Here is a 19,172-nt window from a genome sequence, read left to right as displayed (position 1 = left end):
CTATAATTCCTTGATCTGTGACACATCTATATGACCTTACCTCTTTCTGAGCCTAGCCATCCTCCCTTTTTATATCCACTGTATGACCCAAGGGTCTATATATTGCGATATGAAAAAATACAGGATGTCTTCAGAAAGAGCTTTGGCTATAAACCTGACAGTATGTATCCTTCATTCTTCCCCAGACCCATCCTCTACAATTGAAATTCATGAAACTCATGAAAATTGTTATATTTCAGAACAGGTTGCTAGGTAATAATATGTAACAGTAATAGTATAGTGATAGCAACTGTAGTAAAATAGAATGCGCAATTGGGCATAACTTACCAAGACCTGCAATCTGGTCCACTTGTTCAGGTGCAGCCTTCACCATGTTAGCGGCATTATCTGTTGTAATACAGACTAGACAACTCTCATCTAGGCCCCAATCAGCTAAAGCTTCTCTCATCCCTGTTGCGATGTTCTCACTTGTATGATCCTCTGGGATAAATGTAGTTTGCAAACAGTGACTTTTCAGGTGGAAGTCCTCATTAATAAAGTGTACGGTCAGACTTATGTAGGGCTCAGTAGTCTGTTGTTCCTGTATAATATTCCACTTGTTACAGCTCTTTTTCAACTTGTACCTTTCCTGTACAACTCTGGGATGGCAACTTGAGAAAAATAGTTGCTTGATGGCATTACATACCGCTTGTCTAGCGACCGGATCATGTTTTTAAAACCCTCTTTGGTAACCGTGTTCATTGGTACCATGTCTTTGGTGACGTGACATTTTGAATCTGTGATTTCTCTCTGCCGTTTGGAATTTGGGGGTGTAATACTGGCAAATGCATCCTGTAACAAACACCAGGACCAGAGTTGTGTGGGTCCAATTGCAGGAGTGCAATGGTAGATTTATTTTTCGTCGCACAAGGGAGTAGGCTAACACACAAACGCTAAAGCCAGGCAGAGAGTCGGGAACCAGAAGGTCAGTCCTAAAGGGCGAAGGCACAGGCAGGGATGAGCAGAGACGTGAAACCAAAAGGCAGGCCAGCAGGTCTGGAAGCCGGGTGATCATTCAGCGGAGACTACAGTACAGCTGGGAGAGACGGTAAGGATATCCAGGGGCAGGCAGAGGTCGGTGATCCGGGAAGGCAGTCCGTACAAGTAACTACACAGGGAGGGTAGGCAGGGAGAGACACGACGGGGCAGACGAACAGGTCAGGACGCAGGATACTGTAAACGAGGAGAGAGGACGGGACAAGAGGGTAGAGAACACAACAGGCTGGGAATCAACAACGTAATGAGAGCGTGCGATCGATTGCTTGGCAGGTCCACAGGGAACAATACCTCACGCTGGAGGGGAGGAAGAGCACAGGTAATATATAGGGGTAAACAGGGCACAGGTGTTCAATATTCAGGTGATTGGGATCTGGAGTGTTGGGTGCGTTCATGCATGCTGGGAAGTGGACTGGTGGCAGGTGCGGAGTGTGGCAGGGAGGAATCGGACCGGGAGTGATGGGAAGACCTCACAGAACCCCCCTCCCTACGGCCGGCCCCCGACGGCCGAGACCGCCGCGGCGGACGACCCCGCGGACGGGGAGCAGGACGATCCGGGCGCGCAGCGTGGAACCGCGCAGTGAGGTCCGCGGCCAGGACGTCGCGAGCGGGCACCCAGGCCCTCTCCTCCGGGCCATAACCTTCCCAATCAACCAAGTACTGTAGGAGGCCACCACGGCGGCGGGAATCCAGGATGTCCCGCACAGCATACGCCGGTCCCCCATCCACGTCCAAAGGAGGCGGAGCAGGATGCAGGGCGACCGGTGGATGTAGGGGACTGCAATGAACCGGCTTGAGGAGAGATACATGAAACGTAGGGGAGATCCTGTACTGGCGGGGCAATTGCAGACGGTAGGTAACAGGGTTTATGCGTCGTATAATCTTGAAAGGACCGATGTACTTGGGGGACAGCTTACGGCATGGGAGACGCAGGCGGATGTCCCGAGTTGACAGCCAAACCCGCTGACCGGGGTGGTAGAGGGGAGACGGGCGCCGGCGGCGATCTGCGTATGTCTTCTGCGCACTTGACGCCTGTTGGAGATGCCGGTGCGCCGTCTCCCAGACTCTCGCGCTGCGTCTGAACCACTCGTCCACTGCGGGGACCGGACCGGGTTCTGTATCCCAGGGGAAAAGAGGGGGTTGATAACCGAAGACACATTGAAACGGAGTGAGTCTGAGGGAGGAGTGAATGAGGGAGTTTTGTGCGTATTCTACCCATGGGAGGAACCGGCTCCAGTCGTGTGGCTGTTTCTGACACTGTTGTCGCAGATACTTTCCTATATCCTGGTTTAGTCTTTCCGTCTGACCGTTGGTCTCAGGATGGTACCCGGAGGATAGGCTTACTGATACCCCGAGTCGGTCGCAGAACGCCCTCCATACACGGGAGATGAATTGGGGTCCCCGGTCTGACACGATGTCCTCGGGAATCCCGAACTGCCGGAACACCTGTTGGAAAATAAGGTCCGCCAATTCTGTGGCATTGGGCAGGTTAGCTAGGGGTATCAGACGGCACATCTTAGAAAACCGGTCAACTACGGTTAGAATCGTGGTATACCCGTTGGAGTCCGGTAGGTCTGTTATAAAATCCATAGCGATATGTGACCAGGGGCGGTGAGGAGTAGGTAGAGGCTGTAGCAGCCCCTCGGGTAAGTGACGGGGACTTTTCGATTGCGCGCAGACAGGGCAGGACAGGACATAGTCGCGCACATCGTCGGATTGAGACGCCCACCAATACCGCTTACCCAGGATTTTAGTGGTACGGGTGATGCCCGGATGCCCAGTCCCCAACGAAGTGTGGCACCATTGCAATAATTGGGGACGAACCGCCGCAGGGACATAAATCTTCCCTGGTGGGCAGGTAGGAGGGGCCGGATCCGTAAACAGGGCCTCCTCGATGGTGTCCTGGATGTCCCAGCGTATTGGTCCGACACGGCAGGTGGAGGGCAGAATTGTTTCGGGCGACGGAGGGCAGGTCGGTTGCTCGAACAAGCGGGAGAGGGAGTCAGCCTTGGTGTTCTTTTTCCCCGGTACATAGGAGACTGAAAAACGAAAGCGGTTGAAGAAAAGAGACCATCGAGCTTGCCGGGGATTTAAACGTTTAGCCGACTGCAAATATTCCAGGTTGCGGTGGTCCGTGAGTACCAGGAAGGGGTGAAGGGCTCCCTCCAACCAGTGTCTCCATTCTTCCAGTGCCAGTTTAATCGCGAGGAGCTCTCGATTCCCGACATCGTAATTCCGTTGAGCGGGGGTGAGTTTCTTAGAGTAGAAGGCGCAAGGGCGCAACTTGGGAGGCGTGCCAACGCGCTGTGACAGGATCGCCCCTACTCCCGTTTCCGAGGCGTCCACTTCCACTACGAACGGGAGTTTGGAATCAGGCTGGTGGAGTATGGGAGCACTGGTGAATAGGTCCTTCAGTTTATCAAAGGCTGCTTTGGCAGCGTCAGTCCAACACAACGTCCTGGTTTTCTGACTGGTCAGAGCGGTCAATGGGGCAGCGATTGTGCTGAAGTTCCTGATGAACCGTCGGTAATAGTTCGCAAACCCCAGGAATCGTTGCATCTCCTTGACGGTTTTGGGGGGTGGCCACTGACGCACGGCAGATACCTTGCTCTCGTCCATCTGGACACAGCCTGGCGACAGCACCGATCCAAGGAAGGCCACTTGGGAAACGTGGAACACACTCTTTTCTAGTTTTACATACAGTCGGTGTTGCCGCAACCGTTGTAGTACTTGTCGGACGTGCCCAATGTGCTCGGTTAGGTTTCCGGAATAGATTAGGATGTCATCAAGGTATATTATGACAAACCGGTCAATCATGTCCCGGAATATGTCATTCATGAATGCCTGGAAGACGGCGGGTGCATTGGTAAGGCCGAAGGGCATGACTCGGTATTCGTAGTGGCCGCGTTGGGTGATGAAGGCGGTTTTCCATTCATCACCTTTTCGTATGCGCACGAGATGATACGCGCTCCGCAAATCCAACTTGGTGAAGATTGAGGCCTGTCCGATTTGTTCCAACGCCGCCGAGATGAGAGGCAAAGGATAGCGGTTCTTGACGGTCACAGCGTTCAGTCCTCTGTAGTCTATGCAGGGGCGTAAGCCGCCGTCCTTCTTTCCAATGAAGAAGAAGCTAGAAGCAGCAGGGGACGTCGACGGGCGGATAGCTCCTTGACGCAGAGACTCGTCGATGTAGGTGTTCATGGCCTCTGTTTCCGGGACGGACAGAGGATACACGCGTCCCCGTGGAAGCGGGGCTCCCTCGACCAGCTCTATGGCGCAGTCCCACGGGCGGTGTGGTGGTAACTCCGAGGCTTTTTCCTCGCTGAAGACCTGTCTGAACTGGGAGTACACGGGCGGGGGTTCCGGAGTGGTTGAAGTCATGGCGCTTTCCACTGAGGTGGCTCTGCAGGGAACACTCAAACAGCGAGAAAGGCAGGTCATATTCCAGGCCGTCAACTCTCCTTTGCTCCAGGATATGTCTGGGTCGTGTAGGCAGAGCCAGGGGTGCCCCAGCACCACCGGCTCATGGGGGGAGGAAACCACTAACAACTGGATGCGTTCTGTGTGCAATGCCCCCACCTGCATGTCTAGTGGTTCCGTTTGATGGCGAACATAGCCGGATCCAAGCGGTCCCCCATCCAGGGATTTCACGCGCAACGGCGGTTCTATTGGGTACAATTTGATCCCCAGTTGTTCTGCCGTTTCCATGTCTATGAAACTCCCAGCGGCTCCTGAGTCGACCAAGCCCTCCAGGCAGAACGGATGCCCCCTGACAGTGAGACACACAGGTAGATGCAACTGCTTATGGGTGACGTTGAGGAGGTGGGAGCTTCCTACCTGATGGTGCGCGGAGGTCTCTCTCTCTCCGGGACGAGGCGGCCTGATAGAGCACCGGGAGGCGAAGTGTCCTCTTTCGCCACAGTATAGGCAGAGACCCTCGGAACGGCGACGATGGTGCTCCGCGGCGGACAGACGGGAACGACCTAGCTGCATGGGTTCGTGCTCTGGTGGTGTCGCTGGGGGTGTCGACACCGTGGATGTCGAAGGGGCCGGTCTGGGTCGTAGGGTGGTAGTCCTCCTTCGGTCCAACAGTAAGTTGTCTATGGCAATGGACACATTGATGTACTCACTGAGGGAGGCTAGGTCACCCCTGCAGGCCAGCTCTGTCTGCAGCTCCCGATTCAGTCCCCTCCGGTAGACCGTGAGCAGGGCAGCCTCGCTCCACTTACTCCCAGCAGCCAAGGTGCGGAAATCCAGGGCGTATGCTGCCGCGGTGCGTGTCCCCTGCCTGATCTCGACCAGCTGATCCCCTACGTTGCGTCCCGTGACGGGGTGGTCGAATACTTCCCTGAATAGGGCAAGGAACTGTGCCTCCGAGCCTAGTTCGGGGCTATTTGCGGACCACAAGGCTGTGGCCCAGTCTAGGGCTTTGTCAGTTAGCAAGGAGATGACGAAGTCCACCTTGTTCTGGTCACGGCTGAACTGGCTCGGGTGATAACCCCTTGCACTTTCCCGGAGACCCGTCGTATTTGCTTGGCAGGGATATGTTAGGAGCGGAGGCGGAGACGGCAACCATACCGGACGGAGGAGGCGTGGGTACTGGATGTCGAAGCAGCCGCATCATCTCCTCGATCCTCTCCTCTTGCTGCGACAGTTGCGCATGCAGCTCTGCTGGATCCATCGGTGGGGTGAGGTATTCTGTAACAAACACCAGGACCAGAGTTGTGTGGGTCCAATTGCAGGAGTGCAATGGTAGATTTATTTTTCGTCGCACAAGGGAGTAGGCTAACACACAAATGCTAAAGCCAGGCAGAGAGTCGGGAACCAGAAGGTCAGTCCTAAAGGGCGAAGGCACAGGCAGGGATGAGCAGAGACGTGAAACCAAAAGGCAGGCCAGCAGGTCTGGAAGCCGGGTGATCATTCAGCGGAGACTACAGTACAGCTGGGAGAGACGGTAAGGATATCCAGGGGCAGGCAGAGGTCGGTGATCCGGGAAGGCAGTCCGTACAAGTAACTACACAGGGAGGGTAGGCAGGGAGAGACACGACGGGGCAGACGAACAGGTCAAGACGCAGGATACTGTAAACGAGGAGAGAGGACGGGACAAGAGGGTAGAGAACACAACAGGCTGGGAATCAACAACGTAATGAGAGCGTGCGATCGATTGCTTGGCAGGTCCACAGGGAACAATACCTCACGCTGGAGGGGAGGAAGAGCACAGGTAATATAGAGGGGTAAACAGGGCACAGGTGTTCAATATTCAGGTGATTGGGATCTGGAGTGTTGGGTGCGTTCATGCATGCTGGGAAGTGGACTGGTGGCAGGTGCGGAGTGTGGCAGGGAGGAATCGGACCGGGAGTGACGGGAAGACCTCACACATCCAAAATATATTTTAGCTTTGGATGGCACTGAAATGCTTTGCACTCGTCATACGAAGATTTGTGGTGCCGCCATAAATGATCAAACAAATTGGTCGTGTTGTGGCAACAATAGCAAGGCACTCTCGACAAAGTTCCTGTTTTTGGTCAACATCATCCTGTCTGTAGCCGAAATATTTCCATGTAATTGATGATGCATTTCTTTTTTGCCTGTTCCTTGCTCATCATTTCGTCACGCGCAAGCAGAGCCTGCATGTCAACCACATGCAGCAACGAACCATGTTTAAAATAATAATAATAAACTGTGTATCCAATAACCCATAAATCAGAGTTACCTTGTAACAGACAGATATAATGCTGATTTTCCATTTGAAAAAATATATATATTGTAGACTGATATATGTTTACCTTACTAAATCACACGGTCTGCCATGTGACTATCGCGGATGCATCGCAATGTCGATCCTGAAACGATATATCGTGAAGCCCTATATAGGACCCATCAGTAATGGGGCATCACATTTCCTACCTAGTGTCCTTCGTACAGAGATAATTAGTACTCTCATACATTGTGTCAAGCTTAATTCAATTACTTTTCATGCCCACTATCTATCAGGGAGCAGCAGGACCTCTTGTGAAAGTCTACTCTATTAGAACATAATGCATTGAAGAGTAGCTTAGAAAAGCTAAAAAAAATCAATGCATTAAATATATACATATTTGGGGGGGGTTTTCAACAATGTGGTCTGCCCACTAGGCTTAGTAGCTCATGTGCTTAACTTATATTAGGCAGTAGCATCCATCAACTTTTTGCGGCATCAAGTCCAAGAGGTTTTTCACCCATTTTGTGTTATTGAACGCTTTAAGCAAGAGGGGAAGAATAATCCTTAAAAAGGATGGAATATGAGTTGAGACCAGAACAGTGTAATTTTATTTTGTCAGATTGCCACCATAATCAGATCAATTGTTTTGTTTACTTTCATTCATTTAAATTCCAAAGCATTTAGATACTGACACATCATACGTTTTTTTGCACTTTCAATTTGAAATGATACAATGAAGTTGGGGTTAAAATGCAGATGGTCAGTTTTAATTTGAGGGTATTTGCATTCAAATTGTCAGACACCAACAAAAGACTCTAAATGCAAACTCTTTTGGAAAGGAAAGAAAGAGGTGCAGTGGTCTCTTAATTTATTCCGGAGCTGTAAATACAAAACACCCTGAAAGACAGTCTAGTCTTTACCTTAGAGAAGTTTTATAATTTTTCACTTAAAGTCCTGTACTATAGAAAGAAAAGAATGTGGCCCTGTCCCAATACTTTTGGAGTTCACTACATAATGTTATAAAACCTTCATAAACACTCCAAACCAACATCAGAAATACAGTGTAGACATTGTTAATTTTGCAAATGACTATTGTAGCTGGAAACATTAATGGAATGTCTACAAAGGCGTACAGAGGCCCAAAATCAGCAGCCATCACTTCTGTGTTCCATTTTGACATTGTGTTTGCTAATCCAAGTTTATTGATTGAAGTTTATGGATTAATTTTAATAGGCAAATGGATCATTAGAAAACCCTTTTGCAATTATGTTAGCACAGCTGAAAACGGTTGTGCTGTTTAAAGAAGCAATAAAACTGTCTTTCCTTATACTAGTTAAGGATCTTCTGCATCAGCTTTTGAGTTCGATTACAGGCTCAAAATGGCTAGAAACCAAAAACGTTCTTCTGAAACTCTCCAGTCTATTCTTGTTCTGAGAAATGAAGGCTATTCCATGCAAGAAATTCCCAAGACACTGAAGATCTCGAACAGCGATGTGTAGTACTCCCTTCACAGAACAGCACATAATTTTGTGAAATAGGCTACTCTGAGTCCTTTTAAGAGTTACTCCTAAATCAGCAAGTTAGGAGCTACTTTTAGCTTTAAGATGCTTTGTGAATACAACCCCTGATAAATTTGATGTTATTTTAATGTTAATTTTAATCAAGGAAATGTCTAAGTGACCCCAGACATTTGAACGGTAGTGCATATACACCTAATGTTTTTCAAATATATTCTATATTTGAAATACTCTGAAGGATTCTTAATGATTTAAAGATGAATATGAGGCAGAGTACAGACAGTCATCTTTTATTTCTGTCTGTTTCCACACTTATGTTTTACCAAGAAAGAATAACAGCACTTTCAAATAACAACAAAAGCAACAGCAGTTGATAACAGATAATGACCAGAGCTGTGAACAACAACCCTAAGGAGTCAGTGAAACCAAAAACCTCCAGAACGCTGGGGTGAAAGTGTCACAATCAACTGTTCACAGAAGACTTCAGCAGCATAACAAAAGCTATACTGCAAGATACAAACCTCTGATCAGATGCAAAAACAGAAAGGCCAGTTTAGAATTTGCTAAATAGTGTAGAGATCAGGCAGTACAGTTATGGACAAACAAGATTAAGGTATTTATCAAACTGATGGGAAGGCAAATACAGCTCCGGAGAAAACTTAGAGACCACGGCACCTTTTTCTGTTCTTTCCAAAAAAGTTGAAAAGGAAGGTTTTGAGTGAGGAACAGAAGCGTTCAATTTGCAGTGGTCTCTTAATTTTAACTATTCTGTTCCTCACTCAAAACCTTCCTTGTCAACTGTTTTGGAAAGGAAGGAAAAAGGTGCAGTGGTCTCTTAATATTTTCCGGAGCTGTATGTGGAGGAGAAATTAAGAACTTCAGATGATCCAAAGAATATCACTTCACCTGTGAAGCATGCACTTCTGTCAAATTCTGTCAAATCCATTTAAAATATCTTTCCAGCTAAAAGGTGCAACCTTGAAAACAAAGAATTCTTACTTTTGCTCCATTCTGCCCTACTACCCCAACAATGAAACTCAACATCTCTTCTTTAGTTGTTCCCAGTCTACGCTACAAACACAGCAAGGAAATTCCCACAAAAGTAAGTCCACACATCTTTTTTTCTCTCTTCAGGTTTAAGATGTTTCCTTTTTTCATTGATTTGTTCTCAACTGACATACCTGATTAAATAATGCTGAAATTATTTGATAATGCAAACCTGCATAAATGCTTTTGAGATTTACGTCCCAATAATGGATGTGTAGCCTATTTGAAACCCCCCATCTGTGATATATAATTAACATAAGGCTGCCACAATTATAAATAATTTGTATCCTCCCTAAGGTAAGAGGTATTTTTTCTAGTTTTCTTCATTAATCATGTTTTTAATAGATTTGAAAAACTCTGGTCTCATCTTAGCCAATATTTGAACTTTTAACGACACTGTAAATTGTACAGTATTTAACCTGGTAAGGTTACTGGATCACAGCACTCTGGGACCTATACCATCCCTGGAAACAAGCTAATGACCACTGGATTAATTCTGATCATGACATCCCACTCCCAGTTTGGGATTCAATTAAGGTTTCTGGTAAAGCTGTTCCATCTCCACCAGTATCACTAGAATCACTGTTAACAGCTACACAGCTTAGAAACAGCCCACAGCACACACTGATATGGGCATATGCTGTTTCAAAAGGAAGCAAGAAAAAATGTATAATGTCTCCAACTTGGGCTAGTTAAGTAATTCTGTGTTTTCCCCCATACAGCTTAATGGAGATCTAAAAGTGAAGGAAATAATTGTTATGGGTAATTTATGAAGCACAGCAGACTTTATAAATCTGTCATGAAAGGTGTATGGATTTCTACAGTCTGATAATCCACCTTTTTCTTAAGATTTGAAACAATTGCGTAGGTCCTAACAAACTATTATGGCTGCATCTTCCGCCCTGGAGATCCTTCTTATAGATCCTTAAACAAGGGGTTTAGGATGATTGGACTTTAGTTAGGTCTTTAAATGGGTAATTTTGTTAATATGTCAGGTATTTCCTCAGCTTCTTCCACCACTGTGATCTCCTCAACACATTTGGACAACTGCACTTGAGGGGCAAACTGTGCAAACAGGGAGGGAGGGGGAGGGGGAGGGAGAGAGAGGAAGAGAGAGGGAGAGAGAAGCTTTGTTAACTTCACAAGAGATCGGATATGATTCAAAAGTTTCTTTTCAATCACCAAGCATAACACGTTTCTGCAATATGTGCGCATGCTTGTGAGTGCGTGTGTTTTCCCACCTGAAATCGGTGGTCTCTCTCCAATAGTTGTTTAATCTTCAGTGGGGGACCAGGGATGGGGGGGAAAAGACGATCCCTGAAAACAAACAGGCACACCACAGCCAGTCAGTGGCCAGACAGTCGCAGCCTCAGCTCGATATCATTACATTCATGGAGAACACACACACTGTGAACAATACTGTTGCCACCAGTTTCTCTGAAGTCCCTTGTGCATTTTGCTTTTCCCCTTTCTGTCATTTTCTAAGAATAATGGGTGTTTTCCACCTCTCTATCGTTTGAAGGAAGTTCTGTTTCACAGTAAACAGTTGTCTGGTCTGTGGTGAGAAGCTCAAATTGCATCAGCACTTAACAGTTATTACATATTATTAATACATTATCTTGTCTTTTTTCTTTGTCTTTTTCTGCGTTCGTTTGTAAATGTAAATGTCTTCATTCTCTGTCCCCTCCGTCTCTCATATGAATAAATAACTCTGTTTCTTTTGGATCTCTCCCTTCCTCTACAAGATTCCAGCAGAATACCTCTGTAGTCGGATAAGCAGCATTAGTGCCAGGAGGATCATGGGTATCCCCAGAGTGATTCCTGCGATTCTCAGAGTGATACCTGCGACTTCCAGAGATTGATTGAGTGGTGCCACTGCTGAAAACACACATAAATGGACACACAGTGGTGTTGTCAGAACAAACTGACAGAAAAAGTTGAGTTCTTTTTTACTTCATATCTAATTTCTATGATTTTAATATGTTACTGTCATTATTTAGATTTTTTCTTTAAGTGTGGCAGGAAAATATATTAATATGAATAACTGCAGACTTACTGATGGTATTGCTCCAGTTGCTCCAGTTTGTAGATCCTCTGCAATCATCGCTGTACTTTACCCTCACCTTCACATTGTGTGATTGTGTGGGGTCCACGCTCTCACTGTGAGTCATATTTTGAGCCCCTGTTAAGTCTTTCTCCTTATAAGAGACATACACACAGCCTCTTACCATAACACCAAGCAAACACCAATCACAATATAGAAATATCTCTCTCTTGTATAATGATGCTTACCTGGTTATTGATGTCAAGCTGGTAGTTAAGGCAACGAAAGGCTTTGGAAATAATGTTGTGCGGGTGATCCCAATGCACAAACAGGTCTGTCCCTGTTACCCAGGCAGTGACGTTGGAGGGTGGACTCAGTTGCTTAATGTCTAGCGCTTCGTGATAACTGGTGTGGTTGCACCAGGTGTCATCGTGTGACACATTGACAGTCAGGATCACACTGTGGAAATCATCCACTTGGAAACCATCCACAGACACATTTCCAACCCCAGCGTCAACCATATCAGCCCCTCGTTGGCATTCCATGACCGTCAAGACACACTCCCTCATCTCAGACACGCTGAGATTCAAACACACACACCTTGATTAAGATGGCCACCTAGTAAAATGAGAGTACTGTTGCATTTTTTTATAGGCGTTTTTTTTAAATGTTATTACAGTAATCATTTATGAATTGACACAATTGTATTACTATTGTAATACAAGTGTCATTATGTTATTTGTAAGCTGTTAATTTTTATTGGAAGTTGTGAGAGATGCTTACCAGATGGAAGCATTGCTTTTGGTGTCATTAGGAGTATCATTCGACTCCCAAGAGCATGCGATCTGATTGTTTGGGTAGATAAGACAGCTGGTCTTCAAAGCTAGAATTACAGACAACATTCAGTGAATGAGTGCATGCAAGTGTGTGTATGTGTTTGCTAGGTTGCTGGGCTGTAGTTATGCTGTGTTAACATGGACATCACCCTTGAGGTTTTATTGTAATCAATTGGGTGTGACTTTCACTGCTTCATTTGCTGATTCCTCCTGATTACCTAGTTAGAGTTATGATCACATTACTGATGATCTAGTTGGAGTTATGATTTCATGACTGATGATCTAGTTGGAGTTATGATCACATGACTGACGACCTAGTTAGAGTTATGATCACATGACTGATGACCTAGTTGGAGTCAGGTATGTTGTAAATTAAGTTGTAAAACCTGGCACCCAGTAATTAAGTATTAATAACAGGAACCCCAGGTAAGCATTTCTAGAACTATTTTCAAGCTATTATTGACTGGTTAAAAAAATGTCACTCCTCAACTTGAGATTGTAAAGCTAGAAAGAGTGTAGGCACTCAGTTAACTCATTTAAATGGCAGTAGCCCTCAGCGGTGCTGCCTGTGTACTCACACACCTGTGCACTCACACACACAATGAAACATACAGCGGTGGGTCCTCTATCCTACTCTATGGCCACTACACAAACTCTTCACACATACTTTGCAATCACAGCGACGTAGCATCGTTTTCATGTATTACTACCTACATTTAAATTTTTCTACATTTAGAAGTAGCTTATCCAGAGTGCACTGTGTAGAATCCTTCCTCCAACGTGTACAAGACTGAATGTTAAACAATGTCTTCCCTTAACGAATGAGACCGGAATAGTATTAACTAGTCTACATGGAAAATAAGAGTACATGTCTAAACATAATATGTGGAAACTACAAGTCAATGCAAACTGACTTGAAAGAAAGTTTCAATAAGAAATATCTCAGGCACAATTTTGCATAAAAAAATAGTTGAATGTACAGATAGTATCACAGTTCAGTAGTACAGTAAAAATCATACAAATGGCCTTTTAACGATGGAATAACCCCCTTAATGGGTAGATCTGGGCCCATATGGACCAGACCCTGTGGGACCCGCAGGCTGCAAAGATCCAGCTGTACTGCAAGGGAGCACCAGGTCCATACAGTTAGGAGGCCCAAATGGCCGGCCTACCAAAATTACCCCAAGGATACAGCAACAACTCAAGATCAGCGTTCATGATACGACAATAAGAAAGAGACTGGGCACACCACCGCTAACTAAGAAAAAGATTAGTTCTCGTCTCACATTTGCAAAAGAGCACATTGATGACCTCCAAGCTATTTGGTATAATGTTCTGTGGACAGACAAGTCAGCAGTGGAACTTTTTACAAGACATGGGTCCCATTATGTCTGGTGTAAAGCAAACTCAGCATTTAAAAATAAGAACATCATCCCAACAGTCAAACGTTGTGGTGTTTGTGTGATGCTGTGGGGATGCTTTGCTGCCTCAAGGCCTTGAAGGCTTGCCATCATTGAAGGAACTATGAATTCTGCTCTCTACCAGAAAATTCTAAAGGAGAATGTCCGGTCATCAGACTGTGTTCTGAAGCTGCAGTGTAACTGGGTTATGCTGGAGAATAATGATCCTAAACAAAAGAGTAGGTCCCCCTCAGAATGTCTCACAAGAAACAAAATTAAGGTTTGGATTAGCCTAGTCAAAGTCTTAACTTGAACTCCATCGAGATGGTGTAGCAGGACCTTGAACGAGCAGTTCATTATTGAAATCCCTCCAATGTTGCTGAATTACTGTAATTCTGCCAAGAAGACTGGGCCAAGATTCCTCCACAGCGATGTGAAAGACTGAAAAAATATTTTAAAACTAACTACATTCATGAAATAGATAAGAACAGATCTAATCTCAGTGACGGAAGAGGACATTTTGCTAATTTTTTTGGTGAAATGTCAGTAATGTGAGATGGTCAAAATGCGTAAAATTAGAAGGACTCAGGAGAGTCTGTAAAACCTACAAAGAGAGAAGTGAATAAAGATTGATATTACACTTGAAAAAGCTACCAAGTTTTTAGTGAGAGTATTCCTCTTCCTCTCATTCTTTCCTCAAATATCTTAGAGCAAAATTAGACAGAAGTCTTCTTTTTGGATGACGAAACCATCGCTTATCAAGCTGCCACTGATAGAGAGGAAGAGGAGAACTGAAAATATTGAAATAAAATTATTTTGTGTCCAACTGTGATCAGACTCTGACTTCAAATCATTTTGGTAGTTCAATGTTATATCTCGTTTGGTGCAAAATCGCATCTAGTTCAAACTGTACATGATGCTCGGTTGCTCTGTTTGTGTGAAGTGTGTATCGGCCAATAATAATAGATTGCATGGCTGTGTGGGTCTTACTTTCTGAGCTGCAGAGCCTTTCCTTGTCAGTCAAGTTATCCTGTTAGAGAGGAAAGGCAACAGGGGCTGTAAATCTGAGCTGGTTTTAGATGCAAGATCATTGACCACAGATTATAAGAATGATCTTACCTCATCACCCTCACAGTCCTGGTAGTCCTGATAATGTGTTTCATCCAGCCCTGCAGTAAATATACCCAGAAAACACTTGGTTCAGTCAGCATTACTGTCAGATATTACAGTGTAGTCATTCAGCAGTGAGTGCCTACATTTGATGCTTCACACACTGGCCCACCATGGTAATTTAACCAACAACTATTGCATTGCAAGCACCATGATTTTATCAAGGACCACAATACAGATTATGGGGTAAACACAGAAGGATGACGCCTAAAACACACCTATCTCTGTGGGTCCAAACGCATGCAGCGCCACCTCCCCGACCTGGAGCAATGTAAATAACAGGCATGGTACCATGGCTAACCTGTGATGGAGAAAAGCATCAAGAGTTAAGCAGTTCTACGCTGACAAGAGTTCCTGGTATGCTCATGTGGAAAAACCGTCGTTCTACACAAGGCATCGGCCGCCAAAGCTCAAAAGACATCACATCTGGACTTTTCTATTTCTACATACTTTCAATCAGATTTTAAACATTCTCATGTAGCTTTTGAGGTGTTTATAACATTGGCCTTCATAGCTCATGTTACAGTTTACTCTGAAGTATAGATCTTGGATCAGCTGGTCTACATCAAACCCTTACCCCGTCCAGTGGGAGACCCGACCACACTGACCCTTATTCAGGGTTATGAGACAACTTACATACATAAGACAGTTGAAAAACACAAATAATACATTTACCCTTAATGTTTTAGACTTCTAAACAGAACAAAACGTTTGTCTTTTAACCGCACAAAACCCATTTGTCATTGTTAATTACAAATAAAGACTAATAATTATGCCTGGAATACAGGGTAGAAACGTCGTGTCATTATATAATGAAAGAAGTATCATACCGTGGGTTTTGTTGAGCGCCGTCTTCTGTGAGTTCTGGATGTGTGTCTGGGGTCAACTTCAACACTGTTGGTACACTACAACTTAGAGGGAAATGTGACGTTACTCAGTTACTGGTAAAATGACAGACAGGAAACTAGTCACTCAGCGCCTGGTTTTACATGTCTATTAAAACATACTGTAGTTTCTTCCCCTCCTTGAAGTAGGCGTCGCCTTCTAACTGTTCTAACATAAGGCGTGTTTACAGTCTTACTTTCCCTATTAATAAGATTTATACTTTAGTATGTATGTAGCCCCTTTTGCTTAACAGTTTACATGTTTTATGGCACTCATGTAACAGTCAGTACCAACTGAAATCTATGTACAACCCTGTTTCCCAAAAAATGTGGACACTGCATAAAATAAAAACAGAATGCAATGATGTGCAAATCATTTAAACCGTATATTCAATAGAAAGTAGTTTAAAGACAACATATCAGATGTTGAAACTGAGGCATTTTATTGATTCTTGAAAAATATATGCCCACTTTGAATTTGATGCCAGCAACACATTTAAATATATGTTGGGATGGAGGCAACAAGAGACTAGAAAAGTTGTTAATGCTAAAAAAACAAAACCTGGTGGAATATCACACAACTAATTTGGTCAATTGGAAACAGGTCAGTAACAAGATTGGGTATTAAAAGAGAGGATGGGTCTGTCAGGAGTGAGGATGGGGAGGGGTTCAACACTGCACGGGCAAATAGCGTAAATATTTTAAGAATAATGTTTCTCAACATATAATTGCTACCAGTTTGGGGATCTCATCATCTACAGTACATAATATCATTAAAAGATTGATTCATATGATTTATTCACCCCAGTCTGTCAGGTTAGACAACTTCACCTCCACCTCTGTGAGCCTAGTTATTCGCTTATTCTGAGCCCTTGCTTTCGCAAGATTGTACTGCTATTTATCTGCGAAATATGGCAAAGAGGAAAAATGAGGAAAAACAAAAAGAATGCTTATAATTTTCTGGGGTTGATATGGGGTTGCTTTGCCAATTTTTGGGGTTGCTTGAGCAACCGCAGGCCACCCCCTAGCACCGCCCTTGGCCTGGCGGCATGGTGTGCTGACAACAATCTGTCTCTCAATGCAAAGAAAACCAAGGAGCTCATTTTGGATATCAGGAAGTCTAAAGGCTGCAGTCACACCCCAGTTCTCACCTATGGCATTGAGATAGAGTGTGTCCAGCTCCAAATTCCTAGGTGTCAACATCTCTGAGGATCTCTCCTAGACGCACAACACCTTAGCCCTGGTCAAAAATGCGCAGCAGTGCCTGTACTTTTTGAGGAGGGTGAAGAAGGCCCGTTTGTCCACAAAAATCCTTGTGAACTCTTATTGCTGCACAATCAAGACATTTCTGACTAACGTCATTGTGCGTCATAGAGGGGTTTAGCGGTTTTTCCGTAGCCGACCAGAAGTCCCTGCAACAGGTGATGAAAACCGCCCAGCACATCACTGGTGCCCAGCTCCCAGCCATCATAGATCTCCAGTGCAAGCAGTATCAGCACAGGACATGCTGCACCATCAGGGACCCTTCACATTGATGTCACAAACTGTTTGCACTCCTACCATCAGACAGGCGGTACAGGTCTCTCTGTTCTCGCAACAGCTGGCTCAGGAACAGTTTCTTTCTATCTACTGTAACCCTGCTGGTCTCTGTGACCCATCACTAACCATACACCCCTGCCTCTCAGAGAGCTTGTTGGCACTACTCCCTTTGTACTACTGGACTCTTGACACTGCATTGCAAAGACTAATAATGGTCGTTTTCAGATGTTACAGGTATGTGTTTACCTAAAACCTCACTGCTGCTATCCCTGCATTTCAGTTGCACATGCACCTTGCCCATTCACTTTGCCTCTTTGCACATTTAGAATTGCCATCGTACTTGCATTTTTCAGTTGTTACATATACATGTCTAACTCTGGGACCTCATTGCTGCTATCTCTGCATCCCAGTTGCACACGCTCCCTTACTCCTTCAATTTGCCTCAATTACACATTTAGAATTGCCCTTTGTACCCAGGGATGGGCAGTATTTATGATACATGTATTTCAAATACATATTTCAAATACAAAATTGTATTTTGTATTTCATAGGGTTCATGAAAATGGCTTCATATTTTGTATCAAAATACTGTAAAATACTTTGTGAGAAGTCTAAATAATGACAACCTAAAAATGCTGCCTGTGATTGGTGCCTACTCAGTAACTTGAAATAATTTTTGGAAATCATAGATGCCGTGATCTCCAGACTAATGAGGATACCGACCATTAGCGCACAGTTCAAAAGCCAGCATTCGTGATGGTATGGGGGTGCATTAGTGCACATGGCACCTAGTGACTTGCCCATCTGTGAAGGCACCATTAATGTTGAACAATATATACAGATTTTGGAGCAACATATGCTGCCATCCAGACAGTCTTTTTTCAGGGAAGGGCCTGCTTATTTCAGCAAGACAATGCCAAACCACATTCTGCACGACTTACATTGCTCCTTAGTAAAGGAGTATGGGTGCTAAACTGGACCTGTCCCCCACTGAAAATATTTGGTGCATTATTAAATGAAAAATATGACAAAGGAGACCCTGAACTGTTGAGCCGCTGAAATCAAGCAAGAACGGGGATACATTTCACTTTCAAAATTACTGCAGGTGTTCTCCTCTCTTCCCAAATGCTTACAAAGTATTGTTAAATTAAGAAGTGAACATTGTGGGACATGTCCTGTGCCAACTTTTTTTAAATGGGCATGATACAGAACTGGGGGTAATTCGTTAATGCTCTCATTTCAGGCTCTCTGACCGTGGGGGCTAGGCTGATTGTAAAATGGCCCATATAACTGTGCAAATTTAAACGATTATGCAAACTCATAAATAAAATATGTACAATACAATTATCATTGGGCCATCAAAAGACAGTTTACTTGTCATATACATGTCAGTCTTCAAAAATGTGGGAGGACAGCTAGGAGCGTATTAAATTTCAGATTTTGCATTGAGTACAGTACTCCAAGAAGACCACTACCTCAAAATAAAACATCTATATAGATATTTAGTTACATTACTTAGCCCGTAGATACCTTTCGGAAAACATCTCATAATCCATGGCCCTTTAAAAACGGTGTTCCCTGACCGGGAATCGAACCCGGGCCGCGGCGGTGAGAGCGCCGAATCCTAACCACTAGACCACCAGGGACGCTATGTTTAACAACATGTTTGAACTCGTAGTACAATCATTCGCAGTATTTTATATATTTCATATTTCCGCTTTATTGTAGTAGCGTATGCATAAACACATTGGATAACCCAGGGTGTTGTAAGGTCTATTTTATTTTATGGAATGACAAATGTCAGTAAAAGGTTATTTAATGAGTACATTATTTAAAACGACAGCTAAAACATGTTTTTATCATTTCCTTTGCCTACATTAAGCCAACAAAGTACATAAAAATAAAGTACTGAGCTCTTTCACCTCACCCTTTATATTTTTAACATCTCAGTATTACTTAAACTCACTTTTACTTTCGCTTCCGGCTCCAACTGTGACTA

General features: G+C 44.6%; 1 protein-coding gene and 1 non-coding gene across 2 annotated transcripts; both read right to left on the bottom strand.

Moving 5' to 3' along the window:
• Nucleotides 1–9,055: 9,055 nt before the first annotated feature.
• LOC105021249 (granulocyte-macrophage colony-stimulating factor receptor subunit alpha) lies at nt 9,056–15,696 on the bottom strand. The gene is made up of 10 exons (XM_010888786.4): nt 15,581–15,696; nt 14,969–15,051; nt 14,700–14,749; nt 14,571–14,610; nt 12,128–12,227; nt 11,593–11,923; nt 11,357–11,498; nt 11,061–11,178; nt 10,542–10,617; nt 9,056–10,365 (listed from the first exon to the last, which is right to left on the bottom strand). The coding sequence occupies exons 2-10, from the start codon at nt 15,042–15,044 to the stop codon at nt 10,267–10,269; spliced, it is 1,032 nt and encodes a 343-aa protein (XP_010887088.2). The 5' UTR covers nt 15,045–15,051; nt 15,581–15,696; the 3' UTR covers nt 9,056–10,266.
• Nucleotides 15,697–18,747: 3,051 nt separating this feature from the next.
• Nucleotides 18,748–18,819, bottom strand: trnae-cuc. The gene has a single exon. It is a non-coding gene; the product is annotated as a tRNA-Glu (tRNA).
• Between the last annotated feature and the right edge of the window lie 353 nt (nt 18,820–19,172).

Source organism: Esox lucius, chromosome 3 (assembly GCF_011004845.1).
Source record: "Esox lucius isolate fEsoLuc1 chromosome 3, fEsoLuc1.pri, whole genome shotgun sequence".
NCBI classification, from domain to species: Eukaryota; Metazoa; Chordata; class Actinopteri; order Esociformes; family Esocidae; genus Esox; species Esox lucius.
The sequence above is the reverse complement of the archived record's forward strand: the minus strand, read 5'-3'. Positions and strand labels throughout refer to the sequence as shown.